The 23,699-nt window shown below is 52.4% G+C and overlaps 1 protein-coding gene across 5 annotated transcripts in view; it reads left to right on the top strand.

Annotated features, from left to right (window-relative positions):
* Nucleotides 1-23,699, top strand: part of HDAC4 (histone deacetylase 4) — a 295,410-nt gene that overhangs the window by 27,565 nt on the left and 244,146 nt on the right. For all 5 annotated transcript variants that reach the window (XM_045482343.1, XM_045482342.1, XM_045482341.1 and 2 more), the window contains exon 2: nt 9,394-9,618. In XM_045482343.1, coding sequence (XP_045338299.1) covers nt 9,597-9,618 — 22 coding nt within the window. In that variant the 5' untranslated portion in view covers nt 9,394-9,596. The remainder of the gene's footprint in view (nt 1-9,393; nt 9,619-23,699) is intronic.

Raw genomic sequence — 23,699 nt, 5'->3', positions numbered from 1 at the left:
GCATGTCCTCCTCGAGTGGCCACATTTGTTTGTGGCCACTTAATAAGATTTCGAAAAGAATGTTCCCTTAAGGATTTCTAGTTTCTAAGACTTTTACTCTTTGGAAGGTTTATAGCTTATTTTGTGAAATCGGGTCAACTAAGGTTTTTAAGGGCAGCTGCAGGAGAGAACTATAGGTCATCCTAGATTCTAACATTTTGGTGAAGGAAACGTTAGTGTACATTTAAGCTGTGGTGACGCACTTCGTTTCATTTATTCTGTATGGAGCAGAAATAAAAATAAAGAGAAGTCCGTATATATATATGTGCTTAGTGTCAGAGATTGTCCAGGTAGCAGGGCGCCTGTCTTTCTGAAGGTGCCTGTGAGTCAGAATTGCAGAGTCTTCTCTCCTGCTCACGTTTCCAAATGTGGGCTTTTTTTTCCTCCTTTTTTTAATGTGTCGATGGCTTTGGGTAGTATAGACTTTTTAAATTAATTCATTTATTTTTGAGAGAGCAAGCGAGCAAGCTGGGGAGGGGCAGAGAGAGAGGGAGACACAGACTCCGAAGCAGGCTCCAGGCTCTGAGCCGGCAGCACAGAGCCCGACGCGGGGCTCGAATTCACGAACCGTGAGATCATGACCTGAGCCGAAGTCGGACGCTTAACCGGCTGAGCCCCCCCAGGTGCCCCAAGAATGTGGGCTACCTCAGGAGAGAATGCCGTCAAAAGAGCGGCTGTGTCTCAGGTCATGATATGTGCAACGTTTGTTTACTTTTATAAGGAATACACACTTTAGTCAGTACACACACCAGTTCGAACCACTCTTCCCCAATCGGTTTCAGAAACGTTACGCACCTGTAATTTTTGAGATCTTAGTACCATGTGCTGTGTGTGTGTTTTCTTAGAAAAGCAATGATCTCTTGGTTAGCGAAGTGTCGTTAGATGCTTACGTCCAGATAAAAGGAACTATCTCATGCGTGAATTTTATTTTATTTAAATAGCTCCTGGTCCATTTTTATATCGTGAATATTGCACTGGGTTGTTCAGAAACCTTCCACCTGAAGAGATGCCCATGGCAGGGGAGGAGAAGGGGGGAGATGGGGCGTACATGTCCCACAGCTCTGCTGGGCGCTCCTTTTGGCCTGGGGAGCAGGGGCCTTGCCTCCCTTGTGGGGTTGAGTGGGAGTGTAATGGCGTCCCCAGCTCTACAAGAGTTGGTTCTGATCACCTGGATTTTTCTCCGCTGGGTCCTGCCACCTTCCTGAAGGTGTGCCCGTTCCTCGTGTGACCTCGCTCCTCTGGCGGCCCGAGGGCTCGCCTTCCTCTGTCTTCCTCTCTCAGCCCCCGGCCCACGAGCGTGGATTTCTGGAATCTTCCCTGTCAGGCGCGATCCTTAATCTTGATGTGGGTCTTGCAGTTGGCTTCTGAGCTCAGCCCTTTTGCAGTGATTTCTGAGGTGGATGCAGGAAAACGTTTGGAGAGTTGATTCAGTTCACAACATTTTTGTCGCACGCCTGCCGTGAACCACACCCTCTGCCGTGGTGGGGCCTCCAGCCAGCCTGGAGTGGCCGGGAATGACAGTGGAAAAACGAACAAGTGACTGTGTCAGACAGCAGGGTGATGGCACCAGTGTGTGGGAGGGCTGGGGACTGCCATCTGGGTGCCTAGGAAGTTGGAGGGAGCCCCGCGGAAGTGTGGGGACGGGGCCCCAGAGAGAGAAGGTGTAGGAAGTTCAAGAGCCTTGTGCCTGGCTATTCAGGGCCCCTCGTGTGTGTGTGTGTGTGTGTGTGTGTGTGTGTGTGTGCGCACACACACACGCATGTGAGTCTAGAAGTGCTTTCGGTGGCCACCGAGCCTTCTTCCCCGTGGAGTCTGTCCCGTGAGGGGCCCTGCAAGTTTCAGTGAGCGTGGCCTTACTCCAACCCAGGAATTTCACAGAGGCTGGCCCGGGGCCATACAGCCCGCTGTGGCCTTGCTGGGTGGATGGGGCTCGGACCTCATCGCCCAGTGCTCCCCTGGCAACGGCGGGACAGTGGTGGCAAGGGACAGACGTGTCCTGCTGGTTTTCGTGGAACTCACGGCTGGGCCAGTAGGTGTGCCGTCACGGACCGGCTGGAGCCCGCCTGGTGGGGTCCTGTGGGGGGGATCCTGGCGTCCTGGCCACAGAGAGCCACCGTCTGAGCCCTGTTCCCCTGTGGCCCTCTGTGGCATTTACTGCCCAGTCCCTGCCTCCCCCTGGTGATGGCCCTTCAGCTTTCCTCGGGGGAGTGACTCCTTTTCTGTGAGGTTCACTCTGGCTGCCAGTCGCCATGTCCTGCCCTGCCCTGGCCAAGGGGACTCACACGGCCCCGCAGATGGGGGCCCCTGGGGATGGGAGTCTCAGAAAAGGGTCTTAGGGGGACTGCCTGGTACTTCCCGCCTCCGGGTCTCCACCAGGTTCTCCACCACCCAGTTTGCTTCTGGAAGTTTCCTGTGCTTGCGTGGATCACCCGGTCCGTCTCTCCTGCCCCTGACACAGGTGCCTTTGTTCTCAGCTGCCTGCACCCCAGAGCCCCAGTTCCTACCTCCTGTGGTTCACGCGGGCTCCCCGATGGGTCCGGTGGCCGTGAAGATGCACCGGTCGTGGGCTCTCTCTTCTCGAGCGAGTTCGGCAGCTTGGGTCTCATGAGGTGTTCGGTTCATCTAAATTGTCAAATGTATTGGCATAAAGCTGCTGTGATATTCCCTTACTGTCCACTTAATAATATCTGTTTGGTCTCTAGTTAGTTCCTTCTTGCCTTCTTGATATTGTTAATTCGTGCTTTCTTTCTCTTTATCTTTCCAGGCCGGGTTAACTAGAGGTTTATCCATTGGGTTGTCTCAGAGGATCAGCTTTTAGTTTCATCGTGTATTTTTTTTTTTTTTCCAATTGCACTGATTTCTGCTCTTTGTTATTCTTTTTTTCCTGCTTACTTTGGGTGTAATTTCTTCTTTTTATAGTTTCTCAAGGTGAACCCTGAGGTCGTGGAGTTGAACCTGTTCTGATGTAGACATTTGGGGCTATGGATTCCCTCCAAGTTACACAGATTTTGATATGCGCTCTTTTCATTTTTATTCACCTCAAAAATGCCTTCTAATTTCTGCTTTAGTTTCCCCTCCGACCTCTGACCCATGAAGCGTATCGTTTGATTTCCGAATAATTGGGAGTTTTCCGGGTATCTTTCTGTTTTTGATATCTCGCTTCGAACGAGTCAGAGAACGTGCTTCGTATGTTTGACTTACGTCCTTTTAAATTTATCGAGATTTGTTTCGTGGCCCTGAAGATGGTCTGTGTCGGCAAGCATTCTGAGTGCTCCCAGAAGGCGCACGGAGAACGTGAGTTCTGTTGGTGGTGTTCTAGAAACACTCCTGTGGTGCGGTCCTCTCCGTCCTTGCCGGTTTGGGGTCTGTTTGTTCTCACAGTTCCTAAGAGCAGGGTTGGAATTTACAACTGGAATTGTAGATCTGTCCGTTTCTCTCTACACATTCATTAATTTTTGCTTCGTGTGTGAAGCTCTGTGATCAGGTTCCCAAATGTTTCGGTTATGTCCTCTTCGAGATCGTGAAGTGATCTTCTTTTTCCCGATGATATGTCTTCTGTAAAATTTACTTTGACATCGATGTAACGGTCACAGCTTTCTTTTGACTAGTATTCGCATGATTTACCTTTTTCTGTCTTTTACTTTAAGCCTATTTATATCTTCATGCTTAAAATGGGTTCCTTGTAGGCAGCGCATAGTGGGTCTGTCATCCCTGGGGAGGATCTGTTTTACGGTTCAAAGCGCGTGCCCTTCCTCTCTCCACGCTATGTCAGTCCTACTTGTATGAGTGTGCTGCTTTCCTGTCTTCATTTCCACTCCTGTGGGTTAGGATGTGGGGCACAGAGAGGTCAAGTAACTCACTCAGGGTCACACATTACGATGGTGGTCTGATCATCAGACCCCGAGCCCAGGACTCTGGCAGTCTTGGTTCTCACAAGCCCGTGCTCTTGGCCATCATGCTGTCCTGTGGACCAACAGCTGACCGGAAGTTTCTGGTAAGGCCTCTTTGGCTTCAGCTAGAGACCTGGGGCACAGAGTGTGCTGAGAAGCTCGGTGCGGCCGAAGCCAGAGGCACCTGGCTGGTGATGCGTTCGGTGGCTCACCTGAGAGTGTAAAGGAAACCCTCCAGAACACTGGACAACTGTCCCTGTGCTACCTGGAGCTGCTTGTCCCTGTGCTACCTATGCCTCTGCCTCAGATATATCTCTCGTTGGTACTGGTGGCCTCCAGGAAGACGTGGTCTACATAGATCGTGGTCTGGGTCTGATGAGGGCATTGTGAAGTGATGGGGGCACATTGTCTTCTGGAACCTTCGTTCATACAGCGTTGGATGGGCTGGTGTAGGAGCAGTCAGGAAGAGCCCATGGGCGGTGCCTACCGGCTGTGACAGGCTGAATGGTGTCATCATGGGACACCTCCCCGAGAAGATATGTGGGGGTCCCAGCCCCCAGGACCTCAGAATGCGACCCTATTTGGACATAGGGTTGTTGCAGATGTCATTCGTGCAGATGAAGTCACCTGGGTGGGTTGAGCCCCTCATCCAGTATGACTGCTGTTCGTACAAGAACGTGGCCGTGTGAAGGCAGAGACACAGGGAGAAGCCATGTGGTGGCGAAGGCAGGGTGCCAAGGAGTGTCAGCGATTGCCAGCAACCAACCACCAGAAGCCGGGAGAGGCAAGGAAGACTTTCCCTTCAGGTTTCAGAGGGAGGATGGCCTTGCCGACGCCTTGACTGCAGACTTGTGGAACTTTCATGCGTCCAGAACTGTGAACAATAAATTTCTGTTGTTTTAAGCCACGTGGTCAGTGGCGCGGTGCTGTGGCAGCCCTAGGAACTGGACCCACTTGGTGCACACTCTGTCCCGTGACAAGGCCCGAGTGCCGCTGGTTCTTGGGAGAAAGAGATCTGCAGTGCACAAGTTGAGCTGGGTCAAAACATACTTAGGTTTTTCTGTATGTTGATGATTTCTGTCATCAAGGAATAGTATTTGAATGTGAGGGACTCTCCTGCTGAGCGTGATGGTCCACGGAGGAGGGTCGTGGCGCTCGTGGTATGCATGCGTTCCCTCCTTGGCCCTGCCTCCTGCCTGTTTTGGCCACGTGCTCTGTCGCATGGTTTTCCCGTTATTTTTTTCAAAGCTTATTTATTTTTGAGAGAGAGACAGAGACACAGCATGAGTAGGGGAGGGGCTGAGAGAGAGGGAGACACAGAACCCGAAGCAGGCTCCAGGCTCCGAGCCGTCAGCGCAGAGCCCGACGTGTGGCTCAAACCCACGAACCGCGAGATCGTGACCTGAGCCGAAGTCGGCCGCTCAACTGACTGAGCCCCCCCAGGTGCCCCGGTTTTCCCCATGATTGCATTTTTGTCCCCGATTCCATAAATCAGAGGCTTCAGTTGTACCTTTTATTCTCCCTCATAAAGCCGTTGCCACCTTTTTTTAAAAGAGAAAATTCTACACTTGCAGCACCTTTTATTTATTAGGAGCTTTATGTGCCTTTTTACAAAACCTGTGGTAATGTTTTTATTGGTGTCGTTATTGATTTCTGCAGTGGCCTGGTTATCAAACTGCAGTTTTGAATAGTCCACTCCAATCTTTTTTTTTTTTTTTTTTTTTTTCTTTCACGAGTCCTGGTGTTTTTGGTATAGTTTTGCAGAGTGTGAGGTTCTTCTAGAACTTGTACATTGTACTGTAGCAGAAATATCTGCCTTCTGTTTAATCTGCGGTTGTGAAGAGAGAGGGCATCTCAGTCGGGCAAGACCGCCCTAGGCCAGAGCCTGCTGGGCACCGGGCACTGGGCTGGGGACCGTGTATTTCTGCTGCCAGAGGTGTAGCTCCAAGAAGCAGATTTTGGCTCTGAGAAGCCGCAGACGCAGGATGGGGTAGGAGCAAGTACGCACGGCCTTTTGGCCAAACTCGGGGTCTGGACCAGAGCTGTTCTCATCTGAGGGTAAGTAAACAGAAAATCCCCACATGGGGTCTCCCAGAATATGGTGAATAGGGAGGTACCCTGGCATGTAGAAGACGAATATGCCTCTGAAAATGATTCACAGTCAAAATCAGAAAGAAAAAAAACACCAAACTTGACGAGACCGTGGTGGGGAGAAGACGTGGCTCTGCAGGCGGGACACCCAGGGAGGAGCAGGCGGTCTGCTGGGCAGGAAGGATAAAGGAATGAGTCGCAGAGGCACGCGGCCGAGAACAGGGAGTCTGGGCTTAGTTAAAGCCTGTATCAGAGGCCGTAAGGAATCCAAGCGATAGGGTGGAAAATAGCCCTGCCGTGGAGAACATACTTGAGAAGATGCCCAGGAATGCAGAGTAAACAGCACATGTGCCGGTGGTGGGAGAGGCCAGAGGCGAGGGCGATGCCAGCCGCACAGGATCGGGGTCTCCGAGGAAGCCAGAACAAGTTTAACAAAAACAGTAACCCAAGCCCAGTTGAAGAGCATTCTGAGCAGAAAAGAGACCTGTGTGTATTGAAAGGTTCAGGTTTGGAGCAAAATAAATGAAATGGGACTCTTACCGTGTGCCTTTTTGGATTTCAAGATGAAAGGAAAATGTTGTAGTGGAATCCAGACAGCAGAAAAATGGCAATAGCATCTTCACTGAAACTCAGTCCCCAAAGGGAAGGAAGTGTCCTTAAGCAGGACGTGGGGTTTTGGGCAGGGCTGAGGGTGGGGCAGGGTCTGAAGGTTTCAAGGGAGAAGAGGTGTGCTCTAAGACTTTTATACCCAGCCGAGTTGTGACTTGTGTGCGAAGGATACCGAGCCATTGGAGATTTGCCAGACAAACCATTTACATTGTCTTCAAGACAACAGTGTTTCCTTCTGGTCAAGAGATGAATGAAAAGTTTGAACCTGAGATAAATAATTTACTGTGTTTTCTAAGGAAACAACCAGATACAGAACAATAATTGTGAGGCTATCAATCCTAGAGTTAAGGATAACGCGTAATGGAAACTGCCAAAATGGCTAGCCTTGGGAGAGTGGTACTTCTTGTGACAGACTGGTTAAGATTCTTTGATTATAAGCAATGGGCAAAGGAAGGATCCTTGAATAATTTAATCAAGAGCAGAAAACTGTCACATCATGAAAGGAAGAGATGACAGAGGCCTCAGAGGGGCCTTGAGGCAGGGTCAGTAGGAGACTTGCCATGGTTACCACGTTCTGAGTTTGTCTCCATTTTCTTTTTCTTTTTTAAGTTTATTTATTTATTTCGAGAGAGAGAGAGAGGCAGAGAGGGAGAGAGAGAGAGTCCCGACAGGGTCTGTGCTATCAGCTCAGAGCCTGATGCGGGGCTGATCTCATGAACCGAGATCATGACCTGAGCTGAAATTAAGAGTTGGACGCTCCAGTTTGTTTCCATTTTCTGATGATGCAATCACAGGCGAGTATTAAAGATATCATCCGTGATGCCACCCCAGAAGCCAACAGTTGGTGGTAGGAGTTCTTGTAATTGTCTCCGGGCCCTTCTATCAAGTGGCTATGTTTCATGGAGGAGACTGGGCTTGGGGAGAGGATTCGATGAGTGTGGCTTGTAACACGTGCCAGCCTAGTTGTGAGGAGGGGTAGCCCCAGCCGTAAATGGACTAGGAAGCAGCTTTCAAAGCTGTGTTACCAAGAGAGAGAGTCGCACCATTCCTGGCTGTAACGTCAGTACAGAGAATAAGACACACAACCACAGAGCTAGCAGTCTGTGTGGGCAGAGGGCAAATAAGAACAGCAAGGAAACCGGTCCGAACCTTACCATGTGTTGGCCTCTGTGGCAGCATCATGGATAACTCGAAATACTCAGCTGTGGTGAGCGCGTTACTACTTTTATAATCAGAAAATGGAAATCAGCTGAGAAGGTGGCCGTGACGAAGGCGGAAACTTGGGGAGTTACTGAAGGTGCAGCGTCAGGTGAGGAAGCTGAGCGTAGACTGGGGAATGTGGAGCACGGATATGGGTGTACGGATATGGTGTTTGTGCACATATGGACCGCTGTGCGGATACTGGTGTCTGTATGGATACAAACGTCTGTGCAGATATGGACATCTGTGTGGATACATATGTCTGTATGGATATGGTGCCTGCGTGGATAGGGATGGCTGTGTGGATGCTGTGGACCGATACGGTATCTGTGTGCATACAGATGGCTATGTGGATATGGTGTCTGTACAGATACAAATGTCTGTGCAGATACTGATGTATGTGCAGATATGGTGTCTGTACGGATACGGACATCTATGTAGATACGTCAGTCTGTACGGATACGGTGCCTGTGAGGATATGGGTGGCTGTATGGATACAGTGTCTGTATGGATACGAATGTCTGTACGGATACGGTGTCTAGATGGCTGTGCGGATATGGCGTCTCTGCAGATACGAATGTCTGCACAGGTATGGTGTCTGTGTGGATATGGATGTCTGTATGGATACGGACATCTGTGCGGATACGATGTCTATGTGAATACCTTGGCTATATGGATACAGCGTCTGTACGGATATGGTGTCTGTGTGGATACAGACGGCTGTACGGATACAGTGTCTGTATGGATGTGGACATCTGTACAGATAAGAATGTCTGTATGGATACAGTGTTTGTGCAGATATGGACTGCTGTGCGGATACAGGTGTCTGTATGGATACAAATGTCTGTGCGGATATGGACATCTGTACGGATACCGTGGCTATACGCATGCTGCATGTGTACAGATAAGAATGTCTGTATGGATACAGTGTTTGTGCAGATACGGACTGCTGTGTGGATATGAGTGTCTATATGGATACAAATGTCTGTGCAGATGTGGGTGGCTGTGGATACGGTGTCTGGAAGGATACGAATGTCTGTACTGATACGGTGTCTGTACAGATAATGGTGTTTATGTGGTTATAGACAGTGGTGCGGATATGGTGTCGGCGCAGGTACGAGTATCTGCACAGATACGGATATATGTGCAGATATGGTGTCTGTACAGATATGGTGGCTGTACGGATACGGACGTCTGTATGGATACGGTGTCTGTATGGACGTGGTCTCTGGATACGGACGGCTGAACGGATGCGATGGGCCAGGTGGAAGTACGCACAAATGAAAAACCACATGGTGGGAACAGGCTTGTGTAGATTTTTCTCCTAAAATGTTTCGCGTCGATCCTGCCAAGGCTTAGCGCCGCTGCTCTACAACGTGTTTTCACACCTATTTACTAACAAAACCCCCAGGTGGTTTGTATCTGGAGAGCCGATCCCACGGCAGACCGCTTACCATCCGTAGTAAAATCCATGAGACAACTCAGTTGTTTTCCTCAGTTGTTGCTGTCGGCTGAGAACCTTCACACCCTCACTGACGCTGCTTTTCCTTCTCTAACCACACAGGTCACCCCCTGAGAGCCCGCCTCTTGGATGACCTGGCCTACGACGCGTGGTCAGCAAGACTGGGAGTTCTCGTGGCCGTGTGCCAGCACTCCCTGCTGCTGTCCGTGTATGTGTCCGTGGAACTCGGGGGCTCTTTGGAGCTGTTGTTTACGTGGAAGTTGTGAGCCGTTGTGAACCGCTTAAAGGAGTGGACGTTGCTAGCAATGAGCTCCCAAAGCCATCCAGGTAAGACGCGGCCCTTTGTCTCTTGGCAGATGGCAGGGCCGTCCTTTCGAGATGAGACTGCGTGGCCGCTGCTGGCTCGATGCACGGCCACTGTTGGTTTGTGACCGCCCAGTGCAGAGTAGGTGGTGGGTTCTTCACCCTCAGCGGTTTGGGGTCGTGTCTTTGGTTTTGATTTGCACGCAGCCAAAATGGCGTGTGGTTTCCATTGATGCGAGGAGAGGAGGCTCGTGGTTAGCAAGGTGCCATTTAGGCCGGTCTGTGAGTTGGAGAGTTAATTCCTCATCCAGTTTCTTTGGTTTTGAGGGGACTTGGTGGGGCGGGAGTGCCTCTGTGATGGGACACCTGGGCTGGGTCTGAGGTGCGGCACCCGATCCGCACCTGTCTCGGTGGCCACGGGACTCGCTCCTGGGTCCGTGCTTTGTATTAGGCACTGCACGGAGCATCTGGCTTGCACAGGGTTCTCACAGGGCCCTAAAAATCTCAGACCCGGAGGGAAGAAGTGACTTGCCTGAGGTCACAGAGCTAGTCAGTGGCAAAGTGTCACGGGCACGTGCACTCAGGACTTCTCCTTCCGCCCTTGCGGAGCCACACTGTGTATTCCCGCGTAGAGCCCGTGGTACTGTCCCGTCCTGTCCGCCGGGACCGACCCCCCTCCAGAGCCAGCACTGTCTGCTGCCCAGCCTGCTGCCTCTTCCGGTGCAACATGGTCTCTAAGGGCACTTAGAGATCAGTTCTGTCTTGCATCCGTGTGAGAGAGGACGTGGGGCTCGCCCAGACGGATGCTAAGTGTCCCTGTGGCACCCACGTCTCTCTTAGTGTGCCTCGGGGCTTGGCCCAGTAGAGTGGACGTGGAGGGTCAGGGTCTGGGTCTTCCCCTTTGGGATCGCTCCAGAACATTCTCACACCTTCCTTTGGCTCTGATTGGAGTTGCCAGAAGCCTCAAAGAGCAGGATTCCCGGTTATATTTGGATAGGAAAGCTTTATTGATTTAACTTGTTCGTGTATTGATTGCTGTGAAGCGTAAAACAAAATTAAGCAGTCTGCATCGAAGTAAGGTAGACGCGAGCGGTGCCCAGCTCCCCCTCCCACTCCTCAAGCCACCGCTGTTGAGTTGGGGGTGTGCCTTGTTCCTGTGTATAAACATAGAGGGGTGTGGGTGCAAACATTTTACAAGAGTGTAATCATTGCATATGTGGGGTTCTGTGTTCTCTTTTCAATTTTAATATGTTACGAGCATCTTCTGATGTTGGTATGTCCATAAATCTTATTCTCGATAGCTTATATAGGTGGACATCCATGCAGTTGTAGCACTATTTATAACAGCCCCAAATTGGCATCACGTAATTATTTTGTACAGACGCTTCTGCAAGTCGTCTCCTGTGGATCAGTTCCACGAAGTAGAATTGCGAGGTTGGGGGCATGAGCTTCAGACGCTGGTCCAGACACGGTCTTAACTTACCTTCTTAATTACAGTTTAGGAGCACGCAGAGTGTTCCTTTCTTCATCTGCCCCAGCACTCGGTGGATTTAGTCCATTTCACTGTTGTCACTATGCTAGGGGAAATGATTGTCTGAACTTACATCCCTGTGTACATGGGGGTGCACGTTTTGGTATAGACATGACCTGATCTGGTCCGTGCCACCCACGCGCTTGAAGGGCAAAAATGCTCTTTTGTTCCTGTTTTTGTGTCTAAAGAAGTTCGTATGTGTCTAAAGTTTTCTCATGCGTGCGTATTATATACTTATATACAGGAGCGTACGTAGTCTTTATGTGTTGTTTATCTATGAATGTTACCTTCGGCGAGTGATTTAAAGCAGCATAGCTTCACTCTTGCTCGATTTCTACAAAGATGTGAAGTTTTCTATTACAATGGTAGCTGGCAGTATTCTTTTTGCACTGCTGATCCTTTTGTGCTTTACGTATTTTGGTGTGTTTTTCTGTGCGTAAACATTAACACCAGCTCTTGGTAATTCACTTCTTGGAATAGACTATATGGTATTTTTCTTCGTTTAATGTTTCTTTGCCTAAAAGTTTATTATGCCTTTAATTTTTTTTTTTTAACGTTTATTCATTTTTGAGAGAGAGAGAGAGAGACAGAACGTGAGTGAGGGAGAGGAAGAGAGAGAGAGAGAGACAGACACAGAATCCGAAGCAGGCTCCAGGCTCCGAGCTGTCAGCACAGAGCCCGATGTGGGGCTCGAACTCACGAACCAGAAGATCATGACCTGAGCCCAAGTCGGACACTTGACTGACTGAGCCACCCAGGTGCCCCTAAAAGTTTATTCTATCTTTTAAAAGCGGTTCTGCCCTGGCTTCTTTAACTGACAGACCTGTCTCTACACACTTATCTTAACCTTCCAGGCTTGTCTCACCAAATGGCAGAGTTCTCCTTCCGAGAGCCTTTGCCTTTTATCTGGAGAATTCGCCCACTGATGTTTATTATAGTCGTTGCCCTGTCTGATCGTGTGTGCCGTGTCGCCCACTGACCCCTGTCATCTCTGTCCCTCTCAGAGGGTCAGGGATGGTGTGGGCAGGGCCACCAGGCGAGCCCAGACCTCCCTGGTCCCTCCCTTGTCGGTTCTGGTGTCGGTGGTGTGTGGGGGGGGGGGGCCTGAAGCCCCGGGGATGTTCCCCCTTCTAGCCCGGGTCTCCTCAGGCCTCTGCCCCCTTCCCAGAGCAGCCCTGCACGGCCCGGCACACCGGACGCCCCTTGGCCGCCCTGCTGCCACGTCCTGGCACTGCGCCTGGCACTGTGACTCTCCTTCCCGCCTCGGATGGGATCGTGGTCCCGTCCCCTTGATCCCACGGGATTGGGATTTTCTAGCAAGTACCCCGAGTTCCTTATTACTTTATGCTGCCATTTTCTCATTACCCAGCTTTGCTGTGAATGCTTTCATGTTTCTATTTATGTCAATTTGAGTGGATTTACGGGAGGTAGGGAATAACGGTTGTTCAGTTTGCTATCTTGGATGGGAAACTTCTAGGAGTTCTCTGTCGCTTTTCCCGAGCACAAGGGGCCGAGACCCGTTTCTGGCCGCCCAGTGTGCAGTCTCCCTTGTCTCCTGGCCTTCCCCGCCCTGCCGTGCTCCCCTGTGACCCGGGGACAGCCCAGCTGCCTCCGGTCCCCCCTCTTCATACTTGGCAGTGTGAGTTGGCCTGTGCCCTGATGATAAAATGACCTTTTTGTCTGATGTGTATGATTTTTCTCTCCCCTGTGTTTCTTTAAAACTCCCTCTGGTGCCGGGTGAGGTATGCATTACGATTTTATTGCTGTTTTCTGAACTTTGCCAGAGCCGGGCCCTGGTTCTCTGACGTAAAACTGTTCGCTGTTGGGGTTTTATTGCCCTGGATAACTATTCCTAATGATGTGAGCAGCCTGGGGAAAGGGCCTGGGCAATCCAGCTACAAGGACTCCTCTTTGATAGCGAGAAGAACAGAACAGGTACAGAAATATCCTGCGTCTTGCCTCAGCCAGCGCCGCAAACCCTTCCCTGTTGGGGACGTGCCGAAACAGGCCAGGATGGGCTTATTAGGACACAGGGCGTGTGCTTTGGAGGTGAGTCCCGGGCCCAACACTGATGGAGGATGGACACACGTGGGGTCCTCCCGGCAGGACAAGCAAAGGCGCCCTTTTTCCTCTGCCCTCCTGGTAAATCTCAGGGAGCCCGCAGTGGAGTCCCTGGGACCTGTGTCCCTCCAGACCATGCCCTTGATGGAAAACTGGTTGAGCAGGACTGGAAGTGAGTAATTCAAGTGCCCTATCTCTCTCTGTATCTTTGAAAAGGGTATATAGTGTTGAGTTAAAAACAGAATAACTATTTTGAGGAAAACTCGTGTACGTAAGATCAGCGCTTTAGTTTGGACCGTTCTTTGATTTCTTAATATTTTGTTCAGTGTGAAATACCCCATCCGCATAAAAGCAGCCAAAAAGTCTGTGTTGACAATAACTTAGTGATTGGTGAGTTTCAGCATAGTCTCATTTCTTCGAACTGTCATAAAGTTTTAATCCTGAAAGTCTCCCGGGACAAGGCTCTGCCTCTGGCTGGTCCGAGCTGGGGGTCTGGGCTTCCTTCATCTGCACACTCGGGCTTCCTTCGTTTGATCCTGACTGTTTGTTTCGGCCAGTTTGGCTGCCAACGTTGTTATATTTTAATACAGAAATTATCTCAGAAAGGAACATTTGTATGTCACTTACATCATGCTTTGCAATGATTGCACGTCTCAGGGATATTGCGAAGTTTTAAGGGGAGGAAATGAATTCTGAGGACGTGTAATTAACACAGGGAAGGCACGGATTCGGAGCTGCTGGTGACAGGTGGTGACAGGTGGGCCGTGGACCCTGCGCGAGGCCTTGGGCCGCGACAAGCAGATGGGGAAGTCGGCTGCCGGGAGCGGCCCTGCACGAGGCCCGGGGAAGCCCAGGCCTAGGTTTTCAGGAGCGCTGCTGTGCAGCCAGTGGGCACAGCCGGCCGACGGGGAGTCCTGCCGCTCAGGTCAGGGGACTGGGCCACAGGAGCAGCCGGTGACAGCTGGAGAAGAGCTTCCTCGTGACCTTCGGGGAAGGCGTGAGAGAGTCCACAGCGGCTGGTGGACCTGGGGGAGTTCTGGGCCGGGGGCAGGACCCGGGGCTGGGTGCGGTGTGGGGAGTAAACCAGTTCCTGACGAGGGCCGAATGCAGGTGTTCCAGAGACGGGGGCCAGGAAACGCCTCAATCCTTCCAGCTGATTTTCGGATGGGAGATGCTTGTGCCTCTTGTACTCCGTACTCCTCTGTTTTCTCAGAGAAGGCGTTCAGAATGGCCGGTCCGTCTCCTGTCTGCGTCTCGCAGGCCTTCCCGGAGCGCCCAGTGCGAACATTTGCAGCTCGTGAACCACCACCATCCCTGGTCCCCTGCTATCATTATCTGGGATCTCAATCAGTCAAGGTTTGTTCTGGAAATGATGGAGACATAACGACTTCTTTTTCAACCTACTTTTTTTTTTCTTTCTTTAAATCCTCAAATTGTGTTTTGTCTTTTAAAAATCACGGATACTCAGTCGTTATGAAGAGCTCGGAAAATTCACTGTCAATGGAGCATTGATGGTTTGTTTTGGCAATTCTCTGAAAATTCTTATACAGTATGTGGAACATTTGCATTTATGTCCTTTTTTTCAAAGCCACCATTGTAGAAATGCAAATTTCTGAGTTCTGAGATGCTGAATGTTGGATGATTAATGATATTGAAATTTAAGAATGAACCCCGCGCTATGTATTTGACACAGAAAACCCAGCGCGAGAATGATTAGAAGACATTGAGTGCAGCTCGGCGGCGGAACAGAAGGGCCGTGATTGATGCGCCCGGTGGCGGGGGCAGGTCCGGCGTGGACAGGTGCGGAGCTGTGTGGCGCCACGGATGCGGCTCTGGTTCACGTGTAGAACTCATCATGGTGACAGACCCACGTTGGTCTCTCGCGTACTCCAGGTCAAAACCCGACGTGCTTTTCGGAGGCCGACACGAGCGGCGTCTTCATTCTGAATTGTGCTTTGCAGCTCTCACGTTCGTTTTGCGTGACAGCCCCGTGGAACGGGCCAGAACGCCGTTATTCCTGTTCCGTAGATGAGGAAACTGGTTATCTACTGCTGTCCGGTGCTTAGCCTGACGTCAGGCAGCTGATCGGAGGCCAGCCTGGAACCGGGATGGGTCCTCCGCCCTTGAGGGACGTACGCCCCGTGCTGGCTGGCAGACGTTGTGCGCACTGGACCGGGTCAGGAGTGGAGGCTGCTGGCTTCCGTGGAGCTCGTGGGCCGTGTCGGGCGGTCCCTGTGGTGAGAGGGGGTGGGTGGGGGCACGGAGGCCGCCAGAAGGGATGCGCGAGGTCAGGACAGGGGAGCTCACCTGCCCAGGTGGGGCATGTGGATCTGGGCCTAGGAGCCTGGAGGTGAGAGCTTGGTGTGGTGCAGGGAGGAGACTGGAAGCAGAGAGATGGGCGTGGGGTATGGGCTCTGGGGTAGGGGGCGGCGACAGAGTCCCAGTTCCCTGGGATCTGAGACCCCACATGTGTGGAGAAGGGATCGTGGCTCCTGGTCTCTTGCCCCCAAGCACCGTGCCCCCTCCTGGGACTCACGCTTTGTGTCCCATTGGTTTAAATGAACGTGGTTTTGCCACGGTCGAGCCAGGCTTTGGTGCCGTTTGCGATGTGCCTTGAGTGTATTTCTGAACTTGTTCTGGGCTTGTCTTTGCCCCGTCCTTAGAGCCTGGGGCTGGAAGACTGGCCAGGTGACTGGCGGACCAGGGTACTTGGGGAGATTTGGGTTGAAACTTTTTTACTTCCACTTAAGAGCCTTGTATTTGGAGGGCGCCTGGGTGGCTCAGTCAGTTAAATAACTGACTCTTGATTTCAGCTCAGGTCATGATCCCAGGGTCGTGGGGTGGAACCCCATGTTGGGCTCCCTGCTGGATTCTCCCTTTCCCTCTCTCTGCCCCTCCCCTGCTCATGCTGTCTCTCTCTTTCTCTCTCTCTCTCTCAACAAACAATAAAAACAAGGAACCTTTTATTTACTTATTTTTTGAGGACAAGATATAAAATAGTGACTTTTAGGAAAATAACGATTAAGAAAAATTCAGATCTAAACTTCGAGCTTCTGGAAGCATCTCTGGCTTTGTGTTTTTAAATTGGTCTGCTTTTAGCCACTTAGTAAGATATTGGGAATATTGGCTTTTAATGAGTGATAAGCAGTGTATGATGAAAGGAAACCTTCTGTTCCACATTTGCCCCTCCCTTCCTTCCCCTTTCTACAAAACAAATGGAGGAGAGAGATTCTGCCTCTCACGGATCCAGGGCGCTGGCCGAAGGGAGAGTGGCCCTCGCAGGGCGCAGCTGCTCTCCAGGAGGGCCGGCTTGGGTTCCGGCTCTGGGTCGTCTTGCAGCGTCATAAACCCAGATGTTGTACGGGGGCCTCTGTCCTGTTGGACTTCGGGCCCCCTGCCACCCTCAGTCCTTGTCACCCCCTCCTCCCCCCAGTGCTCCTGCCTCTGTTCTTGAATGCTGTGATCCTTCCTGCCTGGGACCTGGGACATTCCATGCTGAAATGCACCTTCAGAGCTTCAGGGATTTTATCATGGAAAACAATGTTCAAAGTCACAACCATTTTCTCACTTTTACTAAACGGTATCCTTCGGAAAGGTAGTAGGCGAGGGTTGTTAAAAAGTTGTATGACATTTTTTTAATGATTTTTTTTTAAGTTTATTTATTTATCCTGAGAGAGACAGAGAGTGAACAGGGGAGGGGCAGAGAGGGAGAGAGACAGCATCCCAAGCAGGCTCCGAGCTGTCAGCACAGAGCCGGACTTGGGGCTCAGACCCACAAACCATGAGATCATGAGCTGAACTGAAATCGAGGGTCAGATGCTTCACCGAGTGAGCCACCCAGGCACCCCAGAAAAGGGATAACGATTTTTAAAATAAAATACACAGATGTCTTGTATCTAACAGTTCCATTTCAAATAACCTTTGTAAAGAAATCTGCAAAATTGGTTTAAGCCCCTTGATGTTAAGTATTTGGCCGTCACTGATGGGAGCGTGTTTTCTGCGCAAAACTAACTACCTGCCACGGCCACGTGGGCTCCTCCACTCCGTGCTTCCTGTGTTTGTTCAGGGGGTCCTCTTTCATTGGTAAGCCCTCGTCCTTAGAGTTTTTCTGGGGACCTTTTGCGGTGGGTGGCTGGTTGTTCACTTTTTAAAATTTTCAACTCTTAGGCCATGTTTTAGAAGCTTGCCTCTTAAGACCCGGTTGTTGAGGTCTGAAGCCAAGAGGAAACCTTGCGTTTGAAGAGCTGAAGATTCTAATGTGTTCCGTTCGCAGTCATGGCCAAAGCTTCCTCCTTTCAAGATGTCTATGCGTTTTCCTCGGAAATCCTTTGTAGAAACTGGGCTTTTATTAGCGTCTTGTTTCTCATTGACGCGTTGGTTCCGTGGGATCTGTGAGATGCTGTTGGAGTTCCGGAGAATCCCATGGGGTCTGTTCTCACCTAACTGAGGTTTTCTAGGCGCTGTATGGGGAGTCCTTTCTCGCCTGCTCACGCCTCTTAGGGGGACGGTGCAGGTAGCAGAAACCCTCCGCTCGGTATTGAACAGTCTTGGGTGCAGAATTCTCGATGTGTCTCATGTTCACGTTCATGTGACCCAAACCAGGGGCTGACTGGCTGACCCATAAAGCCCCGTCTCCCCACCATGGTCTGACATGCAGAACGCAAACCCGCCTGCCCTTCTTTTGTTCTCCCTCTGGCTCCTTTCTGCTCGAGAAGCCGCATGGCCCCAGCTGTCCCTGCCGGAACGCTGCGGTCGCCCTGTGGCTGTGCGAGGGCACGGGCGCTTTCCATCCTGGGTCACCCGCGTGCAGCCACACGGCACCGGCTGCCGTATGTTAGTCTCCCAGACAGGACCGGGGAAAGGGAGCAAGGCAGGGTTAATGGATTTCTTTCTTAGGTACTAGTAGACAGAAAGAGTTTTTAGAACGTTTGAAATGGTGTTGGGCGAACTGGAGACCTGGGCAGCAGAGATTTTCGTTGGGAGCAAGTTGTCCGCTCTTACATGGTGATGTGGTCCCTTCTGCTACTCCCCGGACATCAGGGGCATTTTGTACAACATTGTTCCTCAAAGAATTGGGGTGCAAAGGTAGGCGGGACCGTGTCCACACGGGCAGGTGAGGGACACAGGACAGCCTCCCCGTGGCCGGCACAGACGTGGTTCTCAGAAGGGCGGGGAGCGTCCCGGGTGTGATGGAGCAGCAGCGCCTGGCAGGTGACACCGCCCGGAGCTGGAGAACCGCGTGTCCTGCGCGGCTGCAGGGACCGTGTTGGAGAGGAAGATAGCGGGATGTGGGGAGCTTCCCACTGTGCCCTGTTCAGCTTTCCGGCCTCTGTGTCACGGCCCATCGTGATCCGTGCGTGTCAGCTGGCCAGCACCTTTGTCGGGGTCAGACTCACACGGCCTGGTGGCCCTGGCTGGATGCGGATGTGACTTTCTCACTTCTCGGTTGGGCTTTCCTTGAACTCTGCAGGGGCCACAGGGCTTGAGGCGTGAGAGCCACAAGGTGGGATGTCTGTGGTTGTGGGTGTTCTTACAACTTCTGATGTTATGTGGGTCCTGGTGGGCGTGGATTTGGCAGACCAGTTTGCGTGAGTGCGGCCTCAACAGCTGTAGCTCCTGGGGAGGTGGGCTTTTTAACCCTTTCCTAGCAGATTCGGGGGGATCTGGCCCGCGCGTGCGTCGTGCCGTGGGATGAGTCTGCTCTGGCCGAGGGATATTGTTTCGACCGTCGGCACCATCCGTGAGAAGAAAAGTGCAATTTGGGTCTTTCTTGACTTGCGTAAGTTACCCGAAAGAACATCATTTTAGCATTTCTCAACAGTTTCCAGTTCTGAAATATTTGGGCTTTCACTGGGGGCTGGGCAGGGGGAGGGACCGGGTGAGCCACGGGGCAGAGGCAGCTCTGTGCCCACTGGCTCCTGTGCCAGTCGTGACCCCTCTGCCAGAGGAGCGTCGGTGGGGCTCGTTGGCCTGGCCCCGTTGTCCCCTCACGGTGGGGCCATGCAGCCCCCTGGCGGGCCCTGACCCTTCAGAAGGGCACACGTGGCTTTGGTTTTGGCCTTCAGGCCAGCGCCTGCGTTGTGGCTGTAGAGGGTGGCGGTATGGGTGATCTTGTCCTTCCCCCTTGAGAGGCCTCCACGGGGGCACTGGGCACAGGGTTCCGAGGAGGGCGGCCCCGTATTTAGAGTTGAAAGCAGACCCTTTGGCAGTAGAAACGGGGCGGACGTTCGGAATGAGCTGGGCCTGGCCTGCCGCTGGCCAGCTGGGCCTGGAGGGATGACCGTCCTCGTTCTCACCTGGACGAGTTTGGATCCACGAGAGCAGCTGGACTTCACCTGGGCAGGGGCGGACAGGTGGCCTGACGCACGAGCCCCCGCATTCGTCGTGGGATGTTGTTTAAAATCATTTACCAAAAAAAAAATAAATAAATAAAAAATAAAGAAGGAAATAAAATCATTTACCAAGAAAACCTCTTTACTGTTGTTTTCCACAAAGCTAGGTTCTATAGTTTCTGGCTTTGTGTAAACTAAAAACATAGTTTTCGCAAGTTTTTGTTAAAAACGGGCGTCCTGTGCCTTCACGGTTTGGGGGGATACCTTTCAAGTCGGTTCCACACAGTTGTTCTTGTTGGAAACAGAACTCAAACACCAGGAAGCTGCAACCAGCCAGGGTAGACTCCGCGTGGGGCGAGAGCTGTGAGGCTCGGGCCGAGAATCCTGCTCTAGAACTTTCCACCAGTGGCTTTGGAAATGTTCTCCGTGGCTGCATCTCCCTTTTGCCTTGGGTGCTTATGGAATCTTCTGGATGCACGGAGCTGAGTCGCACTGACTGCAGTGGTCTCTGTCGGTCGTGGAGTGTGCATGTTGAAGTCCATGCAGTCCCGTGGTGACCGCAGCGGTTAGGAAATAGCCCCAGGAAAAGGAGAGCAGTTCACCTGCTCGCGTTTTCATCGAGTGCTATGGGAATTCTGAACATCAGATTCGAGTTTGGGATTTAAAAGACAAACATGAGTAGACTTTGAATGTGGCTTTGTTACTCAGCAGCATGTGAGTTAGAAAGTCTAGGCTGTGTGACGTTTACACTTGGGGGGTGAGGGGACAGTGAGTTGAGGGTCAGGCCCAAGAATCTTGCAGGATCTGGTGCTTTCTGCCCGGGTTGGAAAAGACAACCCATAAAAGGGGTTTTGGGTCCTTCTCAGGTGAAGGGAAGCAGGGGCGGAGGTCAGGCTCGGGCAAGAGGAGAGGGCGATGGGGGAGACTGCCTGGCCGAGCAGAGGGAGGTGGGGGGGCGGTGAGGAGAGCACCAGTCCTCGGGGATGCGTCAGCTTTGGGTTGCTGGGGTGGGGGGTGCCCTGGAAGGTCACAGGGCAGTTCGCTTGGGGTCAGAGGTGGGACAGACGCAGCTGGTGGCGTGGACCGTCCTGCTGGGGTCAGCTCCTCCCCCCAGGCACTCAGCGTGCTCCCGCCTGTGCTCAGACCCGGCTCTGGGTCTTCCTCTGGGCCCGGCCCCTGGGGTTAGGGATGTGAGGGTGCCCTCCCCTCTCCTGTTTTCTTCTCCTCCCGCAGGGAGAGCAGGAGCCAAGCCGGCATTCCCTGTCCTTGCTGTTTGTCACTTGTCCCGCCTGGGCTGGTCGGTCTGGCCGTGGCCGTGGCCCGTGCTGGTCCTGGAAAGCTTGCTCGCGCGCGGCCGCGGCCGCAGGGTGGATCCTAACCCCTCCGTCGCCGTGTGTCGGAGCGGAAGCTGGCCCTGGGCAGACGCGGGTGTGTGTGCCGTCCATCCCTCCTCCCTCTCGGACGCAGGTTGTGAGCTCTGGGGAGAGGAAGGAGGTTTCAGGCCCGGCAGCAGCCATCTGACCGGGTTGCTGATCACCACAAGGTTTAATTAAGATGGAAACGTTCGATTCCTCCTCCTCATCTGCCACATTCAGGCCTCGTTGTGTTCACTCGACTGAGCCCCGATTTCTTCCTGTTCGAAAGGAGGTGGCAGTGGGAGCACGTCCGGAGCACAGTGGCCACTCCCGGCCTTGCCAGCGTGGACACAGGAGGCTCTGTGCACCTGCCAGTGCGTGTTCGGAGGGCTCCGGGTGTACGACAGCTGGCTGTCGAGGACAAGCAGGGGGGTGAGGGGAGGGATCGTAGGCTGTGGGCTTCAGACGGTGTGTGTGAAGAGACCGGCACGTTGCCCTTGCCGCGTTCCTCCCTCGTCTGAGCGTGAGGGGAACGTCCGTGTCTGGTGGACGTGCGTCCTGTGCTACACCTCCCGGCCCCTGGGACTGTCCAGGCCACCACACACGAGGATGGTCTGAGAACCGCCGTGGCCGAGAGCGGCCTGCGGAGACCCGACGCCTGAGTGCCGCGTGCGACCCCGGCTTGGCTCCTGGCGTGGGAGAAGACGCCGGGGGAAACTGAGGCCGTCTGAGCTGGTGCTCGTCTCTGAACGTCGGTGCGCTGTGACTGGTGCTCCCAGCAGCGTGGGGTGCTCCTGACGGGGTGTTCCGGTCTGCTGATAAAACGTGAGCGAAGAAAATAAGATGAGTTCGTAGCTGGTCTCTTGCTCACGCTGGGCACGAGTGGCTGGTGTGCAAGAGACGTCCCGGCACCCAGCATTTGTCATCTTCCCTTTGTGGATTCTCGTAGATTAGCGCGGAACGCGTTTCCTTATTCTTTGTCACGGTTGTCCATGGCCGCAGTGTCGCTCATCGGACCAGTCCGTGTTGGCAGGTGTGGCCGCGTTTGCAGTCTTCCCGCCGTGGCTGCTGTGAACGGTACTGGTCCGGAGCGCCCGTTCCCGAGCCAGCTTGTCCCTGAAGTGTCACAGGCGTCCCGTGGAGGGCACCTGTGGCGCTTCGCTTGATAGATTCGCACCACGGGACCCTCGGATGGCGTGCACATCAAGGAATTGGAGCCGTCCAGTGCCCAGACGCCCTTGGCGCCCTTCCTGGCTGCCGCACCGCCCCTGCCCCCTGGGGATCAGCGGCCTCGCTCCCGACACCTTGGATCCGTTTTTCCTCTCTTTAAACTTTCTGTTAACACGATCGTCAGACATTGACTCTTTCCGTTCGGCTTCTTTCACTCAACGATGTCTTAGATTTACGGGGGTGGTTCACTTCTGTGGGTTGTGGCATCTCGCCGTGTGAACACGCCACGGTTCACGTGTTCTGGTGTTGAGGGCTTAGGGGAGGTTTCCCATTTGGGGTTCCTACTGGGGCGCTCCTACGGCATTGTCGGGACAGCTGCCGGTCCCCGCGAAGCGCGCGTTTCTCGTGCCAAGACGTGGACGTGCCATCAGTTTTCTCAAGCAATCCAACCCATTTACGTGCTGACGCACAAGAGGCCCCCGGCCCGCCCTCGGCCATGCTTGGTGGCGCTGTCCTCTTTCACAGCAGTGTCTGCACCGCCCTGATGGCCAAGGGTGCCGAGAGCAGCTCTGCGTGCCCGCCGGGCCCCTGGGTGCCTGCTCCGGTGAAGTGCCTATGCGTGTCTTTTGCTCATTTAAAAAATCGTGTGTGCTGTCTGTATTTTTCTGACTGGTGTGTAGGAGTTATTTATATAGACGAGAGGCGAGTTCCTCGCTAGTGATTTTCTTCGCTATTTTCTCCCTTAATTATTTTTTTGGTGAACAGATGTTCTTAATTTTAACACAGTCCTAAGTTTATTGGTGGTTTTATTTATGCCGACTTGAAGGTTGTAGAGATGCTCTGTATTATTTTCTAGAAGCCTCGTTGTTTTTACCGCTCACATTTAGATTTGCAGCCCACCTGGAATTGATTTTGTTTTTTTAAGTTTATTTATTTATTTTGAGAGAGAGAGCACGAGCAGAGGAGGGGCAGACAGAGAGAGAAACCGAAGCAGGCTCCACACTCAGGGCAGAGCCCGATGCGGGGCTCATAGTTTAATGAACTGAGAGATCGTAACCTGAGCCAAAATCAAGAGTTGGACACTTAACTAACCACTGAGCCACCTAGGCACCCCTGGAATTGATTTTGAAAAAGAATATGATGTGAGGTGGTAATTGAAGGTTACTTTTCCCATTTGGCCCAAAAGATAGATAGATAGATTTTTAAATTTTTTTAATGCTTATTTATTTTTGAGAGAGAGAGACAAAGCATGAACAGGACAGGGACAGAGATAGAGGGAGACACAGAATCTGAAGCAGGCTCCAGGCTCCGAGCTGTCAGGACAGAGCCCAGCGTGGGGCTCAAACCCATGAACGGTGAGATCATGGGACCCGAACCGAAGTCAGATACTCAACCGACTGAGCCACGCGGGCGCCCCGGCCCAAAAGATTTATTTGAAAGATTCATCCTTTCTCCACTTCTCTGCAATTGCCATCTTGTCCTCAGTCAGGTATGCGTCTAAGTCTGTTTCTGGAGTTGGTTCTGGCCCGTTGGTCTGTTTGTCTGTCCGCATGCCAGCACAGCACTGTCTTAGTAATTGTAGCTTCGTAATTGGCGCTCCTGTCGGTCATGTGCTTCCTCCAACTTCTGATCATTTTAAAGCATGTCATGGTCCTT

The sequence above is a fragment of the Leopardus geoffroyi genome, chromosome C1, assembly GCF_018350155.1.
Source record: "Leopardus geoffroyi isolate Oge1 chromosome C1, O.geoffroyi_Oge1_pat1.0, whole genome shotgun sequence".
NCBI lineage: Eukaryota > Metazoa > Chordata > Mammalia > Carnivora > Felidae > Leopardus > Leopardus geoffroyi.
The sequence above is the reverse complement of the archived record's forward strand: the minus strand, read 5'-3'. Positions and strand labels throughout refer to the sequence as shown.